General features: G+C 48.0%; 2 protein-coding genes across 2 annotated transcripts in view; both read right to left on the bottom strand.

Annotated features, from left to right (window-relative positions):
• The window catches only part of LOC120947322 (octopamine receptor Oamb), a 95,717-nt gene extending 94,148 nt beyond the window's left edge, over positions 1–1,569 (bottom strand). The window contains exon 1 of the mRNA XM_049610498.1: positions 1,474–1,569. The gene's annotated coding sequence lies outside the window, so the exon portion shown is untranslated. The remainder of the gene's footprint in view (positions 1–1,473) is intronic.
• Positions 1,570–16,496: 14,927 nt separating this feature from the next.
• Positions 16,497–18,598, bottom strand: LOC120952699 (thioredoxin domain-containing protein 5 homolog). Its single transcript, XM_040372166.2, has 2 exons — positions 18,079–18,598; positions 16,497–17,876 (listed from the first exon to the last, which is right to left on the bottom strand). The coding sequence occupies exons 1-2, from the start codon at positions 18,240–18,242 to the stop codon at positions 16,766–16,768; spliced, it is 1,275 nt and encodes a 424-aa protein (XP_040228100.2). The 5' UTR covers positions 18,243–18,598; the 3' UTR covers positions 16,497–16,765.
• Between the last annotated feature and the right edge of the window lie 845 nt (positions 18,599–19,443).

The raw sequence follows: 19,443 nt of genomic DNA, 5'->3' as shown, positions 1-19,443 counted from the left end.
TTCAGATCGAAGAAGGCGAAGATTTCGGAACGGTTCGAAATTCCGATCGCGTCGATCGTGTCGCGCGTGCTGTTAGAAGCCGGATGGGGAGAAATGTGTATGTGTTTGTGTGTGCGTGTGTGTGTGTGTGTGTGAGCACAGCAACATCAGCTGTCCTACCCTAGATCGGGGCGACCGTGTGATCGGGTGAGCGGCAAACCCCACAGCCACAGATACAGATAGAAGAAATGGCAGACAAAAAAAAACGGTCTCTAACGACGCGAACACTTTCACCGATAAGTTCAAGGCACACCGGGTCAGCCGGGGAGTTCAGGCCGAACGAAACCATAGCGTAACCGATCAATCAACCGCACGGGGGGGGGAGGTGCCGTAGATCGTGAAAGCGCACCTACGGTCGCCATGTGTCTGTGTCTGGTCCCGTCTAGAGTTCGAATCCGCCCTTCGAGCTCGCAAAATCGGCATAAAATGCTGTCGAACTGTGTCAGTAGAGAGAGATTGTGAGCGTGTGTGTGTGTGTGTGTGCTTGAGAAGATCGATGATAAAAGGTGAGTTTGAAAGTGACACACACGCACATACACGCACGGCTTATAATTTGCACTTTGCTGGCTCGCGTACCTGTACAGGACCGCGCACTGGGAAGGTTGACACGAGGCACGGCAGCACGCGTAGCACGAAAGTGAGTGAGAGAAAGGGAACGGAAGGGCCACATCAGCTTAGCAGCAAGCCCCCCTGCTTTGCGTGTGATTGCAGCAAGTTTCGCGCGCGAATCTAGACGCATTAGACTGCCATTTTAGGGGCTTTTGCTCTCCTAAGCCTAATGCCCGCCTGTACGTCTGTGTTAATGTGTGGGGGAGGGTGGTTTTCCTTTTCTGGTGCTGCCTCACGGTAGTGTGGTTGAATGTGCTGCCTCCTCTCAACGCTCAACACACACACACACACACGCCCTTTCCACCCTTGATCTCACGTCCGGTTCGGCAAGATCGCCGTTATTTTTTTTTCGCTGCTTGATTGTTTTCAAATCTGCTTCTGCTAACTGCTTCAACTGCACTTTTTTGTTCGCAGGCAGCCACCTCTCAGGCTGTAGTTTGCTTTGAGTTCACCGTTGTCGTTATCGTTGGCAGTTTCTTTTAAACAAAATCCTTCCGAAACTAACCCTTCCACAAACTGTCCGTCCCACCGCGGGGTGGGTGTCACTGTGTGTGCCACTGGAGGCTGTAGCTGTGTGTTGGCCGTAGCCACTGGCCGCGTGTGTGAAGTTCACGCGATCCACAAATCGCTGCTGCGATGTGTTCCGCACCGATCGACTCCCGGACTGCTACTGAAAGGTGCACTGCCGTGCGTTCGGCGTGCCGGGCTGCGTGGAAGATACAGAACCCGTCGTCTTCGTCACAGCCGAAGACATTTCGGCGCTCGCAGCCCCAAACCCGACCGGGGATCCTCTACGTACGCGCACGCTCCGGCCGGTCCGCTTACCGGTCCGCTGCCGATTTCGCTGTGGAAGGGGTGCCTGTGTGCTCGCACGCGGAGCTCTCCAACCGTACTGAACGGGGACGTTGGAATGCGAGCTGCACGCGCTTGCAAACCGGGCCAACCGGCCCCGACCCTGAGTGTGTGAGTGGTTGCAACGAGCGGCTTCGGCCGTCTTCGGGGGCGGCGATTCCCACGGCGGCTGAGTGCCGCTGGCTGCACGATGGTAGCTGGGCGCGCGTTCGATTGGACAAAATGGGCGCCCCTTTGCACTGCCCGCCATTGGGGATTTCTGGCACGTGCTGTTCTGCTTACAATAACAGTGGAATTAATGGTGAACGACTGGACCAATCGCACTGAAGTTTTTGTAAAAACTATCGAAAACAATGTTTTAAATGTAAAGCTTGACGCAGCGCAAGTGTCAATGAGATAGTCCTGTCGTAGAATATTTCACCTAAAAGGCGCCCTTTGATGGTTTAGGCTGGAAAGCTGGATTTTGACTGGATAGACTTTCACCAACTGTGTGCAAACAGTCAGCAATGGAAGTAGTACAATTTGTCATCCGGGTTGTATCAATTTGACAGTTACGTTAGTTTTAAAATTGTTTTATTTTCTTTTTGTGTGTGAAATAGGTTTAAATATTTTTTGAAAAGTATTACATTTAAAATTATTGAACGGGGTTTAACCTTTCTTCACAAAATGTATCTATTTGTTTGATAAAAAAAATCATTCAAGAGCTAAGAACAACATTAAAACATCGGAAAGATTAGAGCCGGTGCTTGTTAGCTTCTTTGTCTGTTCGTTTCAAATGGTTTTGTAGGAATTTTCGCAGCTTAAACGTAAGCGAGCTACGGAACCGCTTGATATTTGACCACAGAGCGGAAACCTCGACAAATATGCAAAACACTCGCTGAGCGGCACCACTCTTTGACAGTTTGCGCTGCTTGAATCACTCACTTCTAAACCACAAAGCTAGCAGCGTAGCGCTTTCGTTTCGGCGAACAAAAAAAAACCCAAACACCATCGGATATTTATTGTTCAAATATAAGCCCATTTAGCAGAAACTTTGCCTCGTAAAACATGTATTACAATGTACAACCGTACCAGAAGGTGGGCCGAAAACGTGCCTTCAGTGCATCCGATCCGAATAGAGCGGGCCTTATCGGGTCGTTCGGATGAGTGTTTCGGCGTTTCCACCCGGATGAGTGTCCGTCGATCGGGCTCGTGCCCGTTACCGCTCGGGACCCCCATTCAGCGGCCACTAAATATATGCAGCGAGTGCTACGACGAGCTTTAAAACCCACGGGAACTATTGTAATCCCACTCTTCTACGCCAACACTATTACCCCAAAACTTATCATCGTCAAAGGTGCAAATGTTTTGCAAATCGTTCGCTAGCCCCATTTGGCGGACGAACTAATGCACTCTACACGAACAGTTTATGATGGTAGGAACAGCTTTACAAGCTGTAAAGGAGATAAAACATTTTATATTTTTTGTATAATTATCTCTAAGTTTACAACCAACCGCTGATTATATGATAAAAATGAGCAACTGATAGCAGCTGCATTTACACAGGAATCTTCCTGCCGTGCTTGGCGTGATGACGTCATTGTGCTAGCTTTCCACAAGCATATTATAGTCAATTTTACTACGCAATAAGATAGAGCCAGGTCGTTTGTTGTCTACATAAAATAAAGAAATACAAAGTCTATCTTTTCGTCCATTTTTAATGGTAAAACAATAACAAACTTCTTGTAATACTACAAGAAAGCCACAAGCTCCCCATTGCCCAAGAATACTTACACCAACGCTGCAATGTTTCTACAACAAAACATTATATGACCTAGGTTGCATCATTGAATGTTTTGCTCATAATATTCTCAACAAATCCTAACACGAAAAGGTGAAGCTTTGAAATACGTTCTTGAAAAACTTTTCCCCCAAGCAGCTTAAAAGGGTGAATTCGATCACTCCAACTAGTTTGCAGAAGCTTGTTTCAGAGCCGGGCCTACGCAATCTGCCTAGATATCTTAGTTTGCACCTGAAGTACCTCGAATGGGTCATGTTTTTGTACCCCAAAAAAAAAAAAACAAGAAAAAAATTGCCCCAACATTTGCATGTGTACGTGTGTACGTCCGTATGTGCAAGAGCGGATGTCCAAATTTATCAAAACAAAAACCCTTCCCGGCTACGTGCCCACGAAGTTCGCTCCTGTGCACACGTCTTGCGAGGGGAAACGGTTCACGTGCGCGCAACAAATCACTGCCCGGACCGGGCCGACACAGTGCACACGATAGACCGAACCGCTCTGTCGCTCATGCAAACCCACCTCTACTCCTGCTTTTTCTCCTCTTAATCGTTCTCATTGCACTACCGGTGCACTCAGCGCTTCTCATGCTTTCGGGACGGGGGCGAGCAGCGCTTAAGCCGGCGTGGCAAAGTGTGTGCGGGAAGAACATGCCGTATAAGCGTTGGTCCACTATCATGGGCTAATTTCGACCGGTGCGGCACTGCCCCAAACACCCCCATTCCCACCCAGCTCGCGCGAGCAACATCAATCGACGGATGTGCCGCACAGGTCAGCGGTACCTGATGCGGGCTACATAAATTATGCAGGCCGGGCCACCGGGGTTTACTTTCCCTACACAAGCACCAGGTTCTAGCTATTGCTTGGAACATTGGAACAAAATCGCGCAAAACACTGAGGGGCAGAGCCCTTTTTTGTCTTGGTGTTGCTTCCAAAACATAACCTCAGCTCTCCGCCATTTTTTTTTCTGTTCTACTTCTGTCCCTAGCCGAGCTGCAGCAAACCGGAAGCCGGGCACTGCACAAACCGGGCAGGAAATATTGATGAGAAACGAGCTTTCCTTCGTTTGCTGTCCGTTAGCTACCCGGTTTGGGCGGCGCAAGGGAAAGGGCGGGCGTAAAATGTGTAAACAGTTGCAGCATAAACCTCGCTACCAGCACAGATAAAAAGTTTGTCCGCTTGTGCACACTTTGTGTGCCACGGTGGGGATGGGAGCTGTGGTGGAATTACCGATCCGCAAACAACACGACGCAAACTTGATAGCTTCCACGTAATGCCCGGTGAGTGATTCTGCCGAATGGTCACCTAAAACTGCAGCATGCTGGAACATCTGAAATGGTTGATCATGTGAAGGCAATTGCCTATTGTGCATTTTAGCTTCGCCAAATTTTTACGTCCGATGGTGTACCTCAGAGCCTTCTGAAATCTGTACAGTAATCTTGCAATAAGTCCACAGAACTCGTCTCTGTATCTATGTTGAACGTCGTGACTGTCGAAACTGACTTCGTAGACTCATACACATAGAATCTTAGGGCCTCCGATAAACATCCCAGGCAAAAGCAATGCTTTTGACCACATCTCGATCTCTTGAAATAACAGATCCAATATGTCTAATCCATTTTAGAGAGTAGCTCAGTTCTTTTCTCCCCATACTGTGACGTGTTTACGGCTAGGATAGAAAGCATACAGCAAAGATTATCTAGAAAAGATAGACAAATAAACAAACAGTCTATCCTGCTATGAGCATACCAACAAGTCACAGATAGGCTAGCGACTAAGTGGACATAAGTGACTTAGACAGGCCTAGACAGACTAAGGTTGTTGCGCCAAATAAGATGAAGAACAATCTACTGAGATCAACTGTACCTATTAAACGATATATTGTGTACATCTCAAAACAAACGTAGCATGTCAGAATGCCAGCATGAGCAAATACACGTGAAGTCACCTGATAACCAGTTGCGTATAGTATGTAGAGAATAAGGAAGAGTCTCTAAAAGCCATTGCGTAGAATAGAAGTGGTGATGATGATATGAACCTAAAAGGCCTGTCTGGATACCGTGAAAAGACGACTAAGAGTTGTCAGGTCATTAGTCTCTTAGGAAAAGATGAGTAGTACACAGTATTACCTTGCAATTGCTGAATAATGCTTACAAGTAGACCAGCAAATACCAAGATTTGACACAAAGTAAGATCCAAATTGAAGACGTGCAACGATCAACCTCATATTTCAGCTCGGAGGAAATAACTCACTTCCTAGAAAGTTCATTTAGTAGGTTAAATGAAGCATTCTGGCACTACCGAAACACCTTCTCTTTAGTATCTGCGCTCTTGCTAGCCAAATTCCAACACCGATGCACCGTTTACCGCCTATCAGGTCGCAAAGTCCCATGAAGTCTCACCGGGTCGTAACTGGGACATCAATTCACGGGGACGCATCCAGCAGCAAACCTCCGATCCCACATCACCAAAAACCGCTCCTTCGGGAGCCAACAACATCAGCAATAGGCCACACGAGGCTATTCTGCCAGTTGTTTGGTTTTTGCCTCATCCTCTGGTTCCTGCTGCCTGCTCTGGTGGTAAAAAAAAAACACCCACACGGACCCGTACGATTGTGCGCTCCCTGCAGAGAGTGGTTTAAATATTTAAACACCAACAAAGGCGGTTAATCGGGTGCGCTACCCGTAAATAGACTGTCCTTCTGCTGCATTGCCTTTCCACTGCGCTTTTCTCCCTCTCCACCAAAACACACACACACAGACTTTGGGAAAGTACACGGTCAAAAGGCACCAGCAGCAGCAGCCAATCTACATCCAGTAGCGGTATGCGTACGCGATGAAGACTGCAGCTGTACATGTACTACTACTACTACTACTACTACTACTACCACCAGTGCCACGTGTTGCAGGTTTCGTGAGGACGTACGGTAGCATCGGAAATAATTTTCTCCCCCTTCCTTACACACTTTGCTCTATTTTTTTTTCTTCTTCTCTACTGTTTGTTGTTTGGTTGGCGTTGGGGCTGGAGTGGCAATGGGCACCACAGAGGACTTGTGCCGCCCGCAGTTTACAAACATACACTCTAGCCGTCAAGCTCGCTAGGCTTATCCTTGGTACGCGAAAAAAGGGTTGTGTGTGTGTGTGTGTGTATGTGTGCGTGTGGACACTAAAACGATGATGTATCCCTTTTTATCCGACCCTTTTCCCTTTCTCTCTTCATCTCTCGCTCTCTCTCTCTCTCTCTCGCACGCGTGCTAGTTTTTTTTCCTCTCTCCCTATCTATCTCTCACTCTTTCTTTCTCCCTTTTCATGTTGCATGCTGCCTCGCCAGTGTTTATTTGTTGCAACCAAAGGAAGATCCTGACAAATGGACGGTGATGACGGCGACGGATGAGATAGAAGTTGGAGGAGAATGGAGGGAGGGAGGAAGAGTGGTAATCACAGTAAGGTAAGTGCAATGTGCTAGTGGAAGGGATGGCGGAGAAGGGAGGGGGATGCTGCACCGGGTATTGCATTTCTGGCAGCTATTCATCTGGTTAATGGATTCCCTGGCATGTCCTGTTTGTCCTGTTGTCCTTGCACTCTCTCTCACACACACACACACACACACGAAGGAGCAGATTCGCGACACACTTTTTATCTGTATGGGTGTGTGTGTGTGTGTGTGTAAGTGTATACGTGTGTGCTTTGTTTTGTGCAAGGTTTGTTAACTTGCCGTACCTTGTGGGCCAGCTTTTAAAGCACCTCTCAACCCCCTTTCCGCCCTTCTCTTCTCTCATCCTCCTCTCTCCCATCCTGTTCCTGCGGATACTACACGTGAAAGTGGGTTTAATACCCCGTCCCTGCCTCCCTCCCTCCCCACAACATTGCTACAGTGCAAACGCACCCCACTCACCCCCCCCCACCCATTCCCGTGTTCTTGCACCACCCTGTGCGTTCGTTCGAGAGGTTATGGTTATGGAAAATCGCTCTCCATTTGGCTCATTCATTGGCGAGCATAATACAGCCCGCCCCGCGCAACCAACCCACCCACTCAACCCTCTTCACCCCCCCCCCCCTCCCCCCCAATTCACCCACTTCCTGCCCGTCCTAGAGGAGGGGCAAAAAAGCGCGTGCTGCATAGCTGCATGTGCATTCTGGATGATTTACCATTTTTTGTTTTGTTTTATTTGCTCTTCTTGTTGCTGTTGTTGTTAGTTGCCCTTGTTCTCGTTTCCTCCCTTCTTTTTCCTCTCTCTCTTTCTTTCTCTTCTCCTTATTTCCTAATAGTGCGCCCGCTACTTTTAAAGCTACTTTCGCTACGTTGCGCTTCGGCTGATGCTGTGCGCGCGGGAACGCCTTGGGAGAAATGTGCAAAATGAAACCATCCCCCGTTCCCGGATGGACGGGTTTCTTGATCAAGCAACTGACAACAGTTCGCCCTCCCCCCCCCCCCCCACCTGCCACCCTCCCCTCGGTGCACATCAAACGGTGACAGAATACACAGGCCGGATGCGTTGCGTTCCAGCAAACGGCCACCAAGGGAGAGCAGCATCGATCGCACGCGCCCGAGCGCTCTGGGTTGGCATATCGCGTCGTCCTTCGGTCGGAAATGCCGCCTCCGGCCGCATCGGTGGGAAGATCCTGCCCGCGATGACAGGAAAGGAGATGAGGAAGGGAAAGGGAAGGGGAGGAATGAGGAAGACGCTAGTGATGTGGCTTCCGGAAGTGGGGAAGAAGAAAAAAAAAACGTCCTTCGGGCAAGTGCAGCTTTTCTTGCATTCGATCGCTTTCGTGTGCACCTTGTGGACCCACCGGCCCGGCGATGATGACGTGATGCACAGCGCAGCTTTTCATTTTTATGCCCCATGAGTGTGTCAACGTGTGTGTGTGTGTGTGCGTTTGTTTGTGTATTATTCATTTTTGCCTTTGCATCTCGCACATCACTTTAATGCTCTTCCGATGCGACTTTTACTACCGCCGTGGGATCGGGCGCTATTCTTATCTTTCGGGGGGGGGGCAGTGGTTGGCAAGCTGGTCGCCGAAACGGATCGTAAAAGCGAGTCAATCATCGTCATTAACCGGAAGGGTTGTAAAATTCCTTCACTTTATGGCGACCGTCCGCGGCAGCACTATTTGCCGCACTAACGAGATAAGCTCCCGTGTTTGTTTGGCTTTTTTTGTCTGGCTTTCGTGGCGTGTTTTGAATCGCTCGACAAATTTTTAGTACGCTGCATGCAAAAGGACTCGCTTTGGACGCTGCAAAAAAAAAAAAAACCCCGACCGAACTCCGAGCTGCACACTATGCGTTTTGCTGGTGTTATTGCTGGTGTGCCTTGGCGTAAAACTATTCCATTCAGCAGCTTCGGCTGCGGTACCGCTGATTTTACTGCACTGTTCGCTGATTCTGCCGGTGTGCGCTCATGGCCATGTGCGCCGTAAAGCTGCTGAAGTAAACCATGATTTGGTCCGCTGTCCCAGATGAGTCATAATCGAGCAGCACAGAGTTACGAGTGGATAAGGAACTTCTAACATCCAACTACGCAAAATGCACTGGAAAAGGACAGCATAGTTTTTTATGTACTTTCATTCTCATTTTCAACAGCTAAACACTTGGAGTGTGCCTTACAAAAGGATTCATCTACTTATTGAGGGCTCATTGTGGAGCTCATTTTCATTTCTGGTTACTAAACTGGACAGCGAGCGAGGTAAAAACGATTTGATGCAAATAGGCTGCTCCAGATTTTGGGTTATCTGAGCGCTTTGCTTGAAAAATGTGCCGACCCCTGGTTTACACTATAACCGGTAATAAGCCGATATAAAACAAAAAACAGCAACCTTTGCAACGAGGTTGTTGTTGTTGTTTATTGTATCACTTAGCCAAACAAGCGGCTTTATTAATGAATTAAAACTAGAACTTAAATAACTAACACAAAGAGCCGGTTTAATGCAGTGTACAATGACAAGACGGATCAACAGAATCTTGTAGGTAGGTGCCAGTCAAATAACATGTAACGCTGATTAAATTTACGGGCCATCGCAGTCATTGGGTCGTTCTCGCTGTATGCACGTCTTGTAAGGTCAGTTCTTATTAGTCTGTAGTTACGGAACACTCTAGGAGGGACATTTATGTTGACTCTAGCCAGTAGTTCTGGCGAATCTATCTCACCGACAATAAGCTTGGACAAAAACGTACATTGGGCATTATCACGTCTCCTAGTAAGTGTGTCCAGACCAAACAACAAACAACGAGTATGATACGATGGACGAGGGATTACATTACGCCACGGAGTGAAATGTAGGACAATACGAGTAACTATCTTTTGGACAGCTTCTATTCTATTGGACCAAACACTAGAGAACGGACACCAAACTGTAGAACTAAACTCGAGGATGGAACGAACATATGACTTATACAGAGTCAACAGGCAGTGCGGGTCATTGAGTTCTCTCAAATGTCGACAAATAAATCCTAGCATATTGTTAGCTTTGTCTAAAATATCACAGTAATGTTGTCGGAAATCTAGTTTGCGATCCATGGTGACTCCTAAACCCCTGACCGTATTGCACCGCGGTAGTTGTGTCCCTGATATGCTATAGATATTCTTGAGGTTCTTGAAAGATACAAATACAAACTTGAAGCAAATACTACATATTCCACCGTACGTCCATCAACGTGGGTTCTTTTCCACTTTCAAATGATTATGCTTTCCAAACTACCGCACCGATAGATCACAAAAGAAACTCTCTCATCACCGTTGCCCAGGTACACAGCAGCTAGCAGGCAGCAACATTTGCTCAACGATTTATTTATTAGTTTAGGATCAATTTGCTTGCTGCAGAGGCAGCCAGCAACCAGCGCGAAGCACGGAGCGAGGTAAAATGGGGAGATTTCAATAAACAAAATAAAACCCTTCATTAGGCCCTGTAAAGGCTCGGCTAACATTTTGGACAGAGAAGGTAATTACCACCATGATAAAGACGTGTTGCTACAGTACTCCTTTTTGAAGTCCAGTTGAACCAGTTAACCATAAAGAAGGCCTCTGCTCTAATCAACAACAACAAGATAAGGTGCGAGTACCTGGGGATGCGTCAGAAAACGTTCAGCTACAGGTAAGATAGTACTGGAATTATACATTATACCTCAATGTTGTGATAGTTTTTCAAATTCTGAAGAAAATCAAAACGAGTAGACGAGCCCAAACCAAACCGAACGATTTGAGTGCAGCAAGTCGGCACAGTTTAAGGCACTTTGCGACACTGCATAATGAATCAATTCTAATGGAGAAAATCAGCAAACGCCCTTTCAGCAGACTGATTCCGGCTCCTGCCATACTTTCAGTACTACCAAGTGCAAACCAGCACTACTTAAAACTGAAGCCGTGGTGGTAAAACCGGAGCTGCTAAAAGCACTTCATACCATCGATTACAGGCCCTTTGCCGCGCAGACTGTTGAATCGGCACACCGCTGTGTAAAGCAGAAGTGAAGCACCCACAGCAAATGCCAGTTCGTAGCCCCACACTTGGCGAACCAGCAACAATCAGCAGCTAAAAGCAACCCTCCAGAGTCAGACACGCCAGTTAAAAGCTGCAATTGTCCGATGCCCTTCGTTTTGATGGGGCGGCCACCCTAGCGTTCGCGGTAATCATTCATTGCCCTTTTTTTTTTTCCTCTTTTTTGTTTTGTTTGTTTGCTGTTGCTGCTGCTACATTCCCTCGACTGATGGCGAAAGTTCCGTGGGCGAAAGGAATGGAAAAAGTTCCAGCGGCCAAGTTCCAGCGAAATGGATGGGCATTCCTAGCTTTCTTGTTTGCGTTGCTGGAATTCTTGACCATTGCGGAGCGCGACATAGAGGGAGAGTGAGTGAGAGAGTTACATGCGGACGGGGGCGGAAAAGGTACACAAACACCCCAATCATCACAGCCACTTTGGATGACCGACGACCCTTGGGCATTCCCTTGGGCGCGCCGCGCCGAGTGTAGCTCTCGATCTGTCTTCTGGCTGCTGCCGCCCCTTTGATGGAGGTGGACGTATCCTTTCATGCTTTATGTTGCTCTGCATGTACGCTTTTAGTGCAGGTTCGGTCAGATCCTACAACGTATGTCAATTTAATGATGTATGTGTGTGTGTGTGTGTTAGTTTGCAGTTGCATACGATGTAATTGATTCGAGTAGCAACGGCACACACACCCATTCCGTTTTGAGCATTCTAGGTCACACACCACTGTCGTTTCTGGCAACGTCGAGCAACAGAAGCACACGAGCAAAAACACACGAAAAAAGGACATTTTTCTTGCACGTTTCACCAGCACCTCCCTTCGTCCCAAAGCATCACCATCTGAAGCGCAAGCGAGTGTTCCAAAACGGTGCCACCTAACAAAACCCCTTTTCCACGGTGGGCAGGGTGAGCGTAGAGAAATTAAATGAAATAGCTAATCAATTTAGGACTTCAAAAACGACTTCCAAAGTGAGTTCGGAAGACTCTCATTCTCTCTCTCTCTTTCTCTCTCTCTCTCTCTCTCTCTCTCTCTCTCTCTCATTCTCTCTCTCGGAAGTGAATGGAAACTCAAAACACACAACAACAACAACAAGAACAACAACAGCAACAACAGTAACAAAAAAAGACAAACAGTACGAGAAGGACACAAAAAGGACCTTCCGCACGTGGCACGTTGGAAACGCGCCCAGTATCGGTGTCGACGATCGAGCACGTCTCGCTAGTGGCCTCCAGTAACTGGGAGAGGGTGGTGTGGTTTGAAAAGTATGCAAAGTACGCCCGGTTGCCCCGTTTGCCGTGGCGTAACCGTCGAGGAAGGGCGGCAAAATTGAATCAACTTGCCGAAACATGCTCGAAAACGCACTGCACATGACGAAGATGGCTGTGGCGCGGTGGCAGTAAATAGCACTGACAAGTGAAGTTTGACAGCTCCCGGTGCTTGGAGAGTGAAGGAACCCCGTCCAGCGCGGTGTGACTAATTGGCTAAAAGCATACCGGAGTATAGAACTAAACAACACCCCCACACACACACACACACGAAATCACTAAAAAGAAATCCCGAGGTGCCCGATACACTGCCGTAATAGGTTTAATGACATTTATTACTGTGCGCTTGTACTGCAAGCGTGCGTCCTTGCGCTTGTCACACGCAAATTCATTTAGCCGTTGGTACGTTAGCCGCCGTAGCGTAGCGTTACTCGTACCGTAACGCACAGCGAGGGCGAGGGACCGTGCCGGATGGGTTTGTTTTGGGTGGCTGTGCAGTACCCAGAGCTCTACACCGCTCGGTGCAGCTCTGCCACACAGGGTCCGTTCTCCTATGCCCCTCGCGCTCTCTCCGGCAGTCATCACGCTTCTGGCTCGTTTGGGAGGTTGGGAGCGTATTTCTTTACGCCAGCGGCTGGCTTACAAAACGTGCTGAGAAGAAGCTAGAAGTACTTTGCATTACACCTTCTGTTAAACCTGAGGCTAATCGGTACCTGGAAGCAGTGGCAATGATACGCGAAGACCTGTATTGATTTACCCTGCAGCTGCTTCTCAATGCAAAATGAACGGGTTTTCGGATTGCGTTTCAAGTGACCGATGCTGGTAGAAAAGAAGAAACCCTTACAAAAAATTACAATACATTTACACTCTCGGTAATGCACCCAATATCATATGCATGCTTTAAGTCAGAATTTTTGGATTCCATCCATGGATATTGAAAACTATTCGAGGAAAATCACTTTAATTGAGAAGTTCTTCTGATCGATTACAACGTTCTTCTGCAGACTATCGTAGCTTCCTCACGCAGTAGACCTTCCGGTTGAAAGTCAGCATCCTTTCGCCCAACTTAACATTCACGTTGTTTTCGGTGTTTTTTACCTAGATGGGTTGTATCTATCGGTACAGCACATCTAAGTAGACTGGAATTTAATTGAAGGGCACTGGTGGTCCCATCCTCAATTGGGATTTCATCTTGATTCTTAGTTGGACTTTAGCTAAATACGTGAGCCACAGACCAATGATGTCTGATATCATCAGCGTATGTCTGAGTAACTGATCTGGAGGATAGTGCCCGAAGTTGGTTCCTCCGAGTTCTTCCGAAAGATACTCGCTAGCTTCAAGTTGTTGGTGGAGCCCATGTCCCTGCCAAATACTATTTGGTAAGCATTTCAACCGGCTCAAATTAACTAGTGAATCTATAAAATTTTGGTTTGTTTACAGCACAGTGAATACGAAGGTCGATTTACTGAACGGTTGCATATGTAGAGCAATACCAACCATTCCAAAAAACTAACAGCTACATTTAACGCTCCCAATCATCGATGTATGCGCTCCCATACCAAGCCCCGTTGACCATACGGGGAGAGATTGGTGTTCCAGTGCGCACCTGTCAAACATGTGCATATTGTTCAGACAAGATCACCTTATGGAAAAGCGCCGCAACACGACACACCGAGGTACACAAAAATCCCTCGTGCCCCCGTATGTAATTGGCGCCGCAAGTAACAAACACGCGAACACAATCGCAAATCGCCGATCCGATGACCCAAGCATGGTCTACGCGTGGTCTAGGCAATTGCGCTTTGTCAACCACAGCCCTTCGACAGCCTTCGTGCTGGGCTCGCCTGCTGACAGATGCAGGAGAAACAACAACAACAACAACAAAAAAAGGTTTAAGCAAAGCTGAACGACAATCGACGAAGCCTGCGACGACAATCGAGCACTTATTTGGCGTCGAATTAATTTAATTGCGATAATTGGAGGATATTATTTACATTTGATGGGGCCTGCTAGGGTCTCTTGGCTATAGCTGCGGCCCTCCCTTGCCAGTGTGCAAGGTTAATCCCCTCCCTGGCCCCCCCTTGATCTGAATCGGATGATCGGAAAACAAAAAACAAAAAAACAACTACGTTGCAATCCGCGAGTGAGCGGGAAGCGTTCCGAATTCCGCCAGTTAGGGCGAGGACACACGGCCGCCTGCTGGGCTCGCTGGGAGGAGCGACAGGCGGATTGACAATTGGCGACAAATCGATCGTCGCGCGTTCGCGGCGATTGGCGGCGACGATTTACATGCACACAGTGTTCGGTTCAATTATGTGTGCACATTTCTTGCCGTGTGCCGGTGCTGTGGATGAGCCCCCTGGGACGGAGTAACCACACGTCACTTCGGCGCAATTGTTGTGTCTGTTGGGTACCATTGGGGCATTAGGGTGGAATCCGTAGGTCTACGCGAGTCAAAAGCTGGTGCGAGGTGCGTTTTTGTTTTGTTTTGTTTGAGTGTACAAACTGTTCGTAAGATGCAGGTCGTTGTTAGCTCAGGTCCAGATGACCCGGAGTGACTCCTATCTTAAGTAGGGGGACAGTTACAATTCCAGGACAGCTAATTGGAGCACAGGGGTAAGGAGGGTCACATACATTTTTGTTTTCAAATATTTGTATAGACCTTTGGTAACCTTTACAAATTCAATGCCGCTTATACTCACATTATCATTGCTTTTATATGATCTTCTTCTATTTGGCGTAACGTCCTATGCGGATGTGCCGGCCTTTACAGGCTTTCAAGAGTTAGTTCATTACCACGCAGCCGGATAGTCATTCCTTGCTACGGGGGGACGGTCCATTTTAGGCTTGAACCCATGAGACGGGCATGTTATAGAGTCGTTCGAGATGACGACTGTACAATGGGACCGCCTCAGGCTTATATATGATATAGGCTTTCAAAACGTAAAACCTTAGTATTTTTATTTAGTAGAGGGTTAGTTAGTTTCATTTGGAGGTCATTGTGTACAGCGAAAAATACGTCGAAATGCAACGCTGGTGAAATATATTTCAACATTTTCTAATCGGGTGCATCTCTTAAAACTAGAAGGACTCCATACAAATGCTAGCATACTCCAAATTTGGACGAGGTAGACTGCAGTAGAGAGTTCTTAGGCAGAAAAGATCTCAGAAAATCAGATGCAGCCCGGAGTTTAATTTGCTTTGGTTATTACATCCTTCAACTGTTGTTAAACTGGCAATCAAATGTTACGCCAAGGTCAGGAATAAAGCTAGATAAAGATACATTGAACAGCTTATAATCAAAGGAATGTGGAGAACGAGAGTGAGAAAAAAATAGAACATTTATCAGCAGAAAGGCACAAACAAATAGCAGAACACCATTGAGCGAAGGAGTTTAGGTAGAATTGATGTCTTTCGCAATAGGTAGACGAAGAAACAGAAACACAGACAGAAAAAAATGATTTCATCCACATACAGAAGGTGACCGTTAGGAGGTAAAGCGTTATTCCGAACCCACTGTCACTCACTCCCGTAGTTAGGAGTGTTTTCCTGGAATCCTGGAATACGAGTCTGACGCCGTTCTATGCAATTCAGCAAGTACAGCGTGGCAATGTTTCAGCTACTTTAGTAACTGCAGCTCTGCGGCGATCAATCAAGATAAACAATACAACTACAAGATACAATAAGAGGAAGAAAATGATACCTTCTTATATTTTTTGGATCTGCATGTCCTAGAAATGTAACATAATAAACTACAGGCTTGCTCAATACAGCAAAGTATTTTGATTATTTTTTACTCTTCGTAATTTCTCAACCTCTCTTGTTTGATTAGTGACCTCTTCTAACGTACAGGAATTTCCAAAGCAAACTTTCGAATGTGCACATAATTATTCACAGGTTTCAAGATGTTTTTCAACACCTCTCAAATGGTGTATTTGCTTCCTAATGATATTTCAATTTAACACATGATTTTCAACACATCACAGAAAACTTTCAAACTCGATCCAGCTTGAGACTCGTGTTGAAAATCATGCTGAAGAAATGATTATGATGATGGAAATGAGATACCAGATTGATGTGCGATAACATCTTGCACGAGGTGAATAACAACGTTTACATTCGAAACTGATTTGGAGAACCCTGCTAAAAAAAAATAACAAAAATGAATCAACAGCTTCAGATCGGGTGCCAACCCCTGCAATATTGAATCCGTACAATACTGACATCTAGATGGCGCTGTTTCCATAATGCAGGGTTGTCTCTGTGTCTGGAGCAGCTGCTTGAGCGTAAATGGGGACAACTATTTCTTCATAATACGATATGAATGTTATACTGTACAACTTTATACAGGGTTAGAGAGAACTAGTACACAAAAACAGGAATGTTATTGATGAAATTAAACCGGGCAAGTAGTAAAGTATCTGTGGGCTTTTTGTTTGGGATGTTTTTTTTAAAAGCAATTGTTACCCAAAATTAATTATCATTACCCCGAGCGACGCTCACTAAGGGACAGCACGCCTTTATTGAAGTTTAACGAAGTGATAGACCATTATCTGACGTACACTCACACACACGCACACACAAACACGTACACATTCGTGTCTTTATCGGTTTAAAAAATAAAAGACGGACCCACTGCCCCTGCAAACTCCGCTACGACGAAGTAAATGCATCGGAACATCGGAATCGGATAGAACCTTTCCCTCTACTTCTCTCTCTCTCTCTTTCTCTCTCTCTCTCTGTCTTTTACAGCTCATCGTGCGGCCCATTGTCCTGCAGATGCTGCATCACGAACTCGTGCAGATCGTCGAGCGACCGGTGCCCGAAGTACTCGGTCACCTTCTCGCCGTCGCGGTACAGGAAGACGGTCGGATACCCGTTCACCTCCTGCTCGCCGCACAGCTCCTTGTTCGCGTCGACCGTGCAGTCCACCTTCGCGATCGTCACCCCGTCCCGGGCGGTCAGCTTCTCCGCCAGCTGCTCCCAGGTCGGCGCGAGCCGCATGCAGTGCCCGCACCAGGGCGCGTAGAACTTCACCACCGTCACGCCCTTCGCGATCGCGTGCGCGAAGTCGCCCTCGGACAGCTGCACCACCACCGACCGGTTGTCGTCCCGCTCGGCCCCACCCTCCAGCGTGCCCTCGCCCTTCGGCTCGGCGCCCTGGGCGCCGTCCTCCTTCAGCCCGCCGGCCATCCGCGCCACGTACTGCTTCAGGTCGGTGTGCGTGCGCGGCCCCGTGTACTTCTCGATCTTCTTGCCGTCCTCGATCCACAGCAGCGTCGGGTAGCCCTTCACCTCGAAGTCGGTACAGATCGGCCGGTACTGCGTGCAGTCGATCTTGGACACGCGGATGTCCCGCTCGTGCTCGAGGCTGCGGGCCAGCTCCTCCCAGGTCGGCGCGAGCTTGGTGCAGTGGCCGCACCAGGGCGCGTAGAACTTGACGAAGTGCTTGCCGCTCGAGACGTGCTTCGCGAACGTGTCCTCGGTCAGCTCGGTCAGCGGCGAGACCGGGGCGGGCGGGGCGTCCGCCTGCCCGCCATCCTCCTGCGCACCGTCCTCGCCGTCCCGGTCGGCGCCCTTGGCCGGGCCGTCGCCCGCCGCCGGTGCCAGCTGCTCGTCCAGGAACGCGTTGAACTGGGCGAGATCGCGCGCCCCACGGTACTTGGTGGCGCCGTCCGCGCCACCATCCTTGCGGAACAGCTTCAGCATCGGGTAGCCGGTGACGTCGTGCTGCGTGCAGAGATCCCCGTCGGTCGTGCAGTCGACGCGCCCAATCTTGACCAGCCCGTCCGGGTCGCCGTTGCGGGCCTTCGCCAGGGTGGCCCAGGTCGGTGCCAGCTTCTTGCAGTAGTCACACCTGCGCGGGAGGACGAGAAAGGGGGTGGAGGATGGGGGGGGGAGGGAGGGGGCGGATGAGGAGACAATGAGAAAGCGGTTAGAGAGACAAATGAGGGGCTGCTTCTTCGCGAGAGCGCCCGGCTCGCAGCTCGCCATTAAAACCGGTTTTAAAAATAAATCACCTCCGGCGGGGTCTCCCGCGGGGCTGTGCCGGCACTTACCAGGGGGCGTAGAACATGACGAAGTAGCTGCTGCCCTCGAGCTCCGACTGGAAGTTGTCCTTCGTCAGGTGGACGCTCGCCGTGTCCGCGTGACCGCTGGCCAGCGTGGCCAGCAGGGCGGCCGCCACCATTAGGCCGACGATGGTTCGCTGCATTCCGGCCATTTTGCTTTCCACGCCGGGTGCTAGGTGTCTCTGTGTGTGTATATGTCCCGTGCTTGCTTTTAGGTCTGTCTGTTCCTTATCTTGCCAACGCTCCGGGTCGCTAGCCCGATGGACTGTCTTTGCTTTGCAGGGGCTGTTTTATCTCACTAAAAAACACTTGACTGTGCGTTTGATTGCAGCGGGGCCGCCTTTGCTTTGCCGATGGAAAAGGGCTTATCGTGTCACACACATACACACACACACACACACACGTCGGAGGCGGAGGGAACACACAACTGCCACAGCCTCCGCTTGCACAGTCAGCTCTGGTCTCTAGGGGGCAGGGGCCCGTTTTGTGACAGCTTGCGGCCACTGACAGGCGGCCGCCGACCGGTTGCGTTTGCGTGTGAGCGCCGCGAGTGCCATGGCAGGGGTTGTGTCGATTTTGACTGTCAAATGTGCATGTATTTAAACCGTTTTTTTTTTCGTTTTTCGCTTTAAAATGGGTTCAAGTATGATTAATAAATTTGAATAACTTTCTTGACAAAATATTTTCATTTCAGTCGCAAAAAAAACAATCATTCACGGGGCTAATCTGACCAAACCGCTACCTGCCAAACTCTATATAAAAATTCAGGCTGGAATCGTAAAACCCTTCAACCATTGCATTTTCAGAGCCATTGCAATAAACTTGTTTTTATTGTTTCTTGAATTGACCGTAAAAAAGGCGATTTGTTTACAGTAAATTCCAGCTAAATTCTGTATGTGTAGGGCATGTATCATTCAATCAATCGGAATGACCCTAAACTACCGTACTGCCTGGATCCAATACAGTAAAGATGGTCGTTCAAAACTCGGTACAACGTCAACGCCTTTCTCGGAACTTTAAATGTCCGGTTAAAGCACTAATTTGACGTCAGCGTTTTTGTTGTAGCCTCAGTTGGCCAAGATATTGGTGAAGTTTGGTTTCAATTGATTGCAGCCTATACAGTTTCCTAGAATACAATCACAGCAAAAAAATAATATTTACCACAAACTTATGATAAGGTCACATTTATAACCGAAAACACATTTCAAATCAACGGGGAAAGCAAAACAAAACAATCATGATCATGAAAAAATAACAATAATTGGATACAAATAAATATGTAAAAAAAAACACACACACACACACACATACAAACGTAATAAAAAATGTTACAATTATGCCACACAAACAATG

The sequence above is a fragment of the Anopheles coluzzii genome, chromosome X (assembly GCF_943734685.1).
Source record: "Anopheles coluzzii chromosome X, AcolN3, whole genome shotgun sequence".
In the NCBI taxonomy this organism is placed as follows: domain Eukaryota; kingdom Metazoa; phylum Arthropoda; class Insecta; order Diptera; family Culicidae; genus Anopheles; species Anopheles coluzzii.
This window is presented reverse-complemented; position numbering and strand designations above follow the sequence as displayed.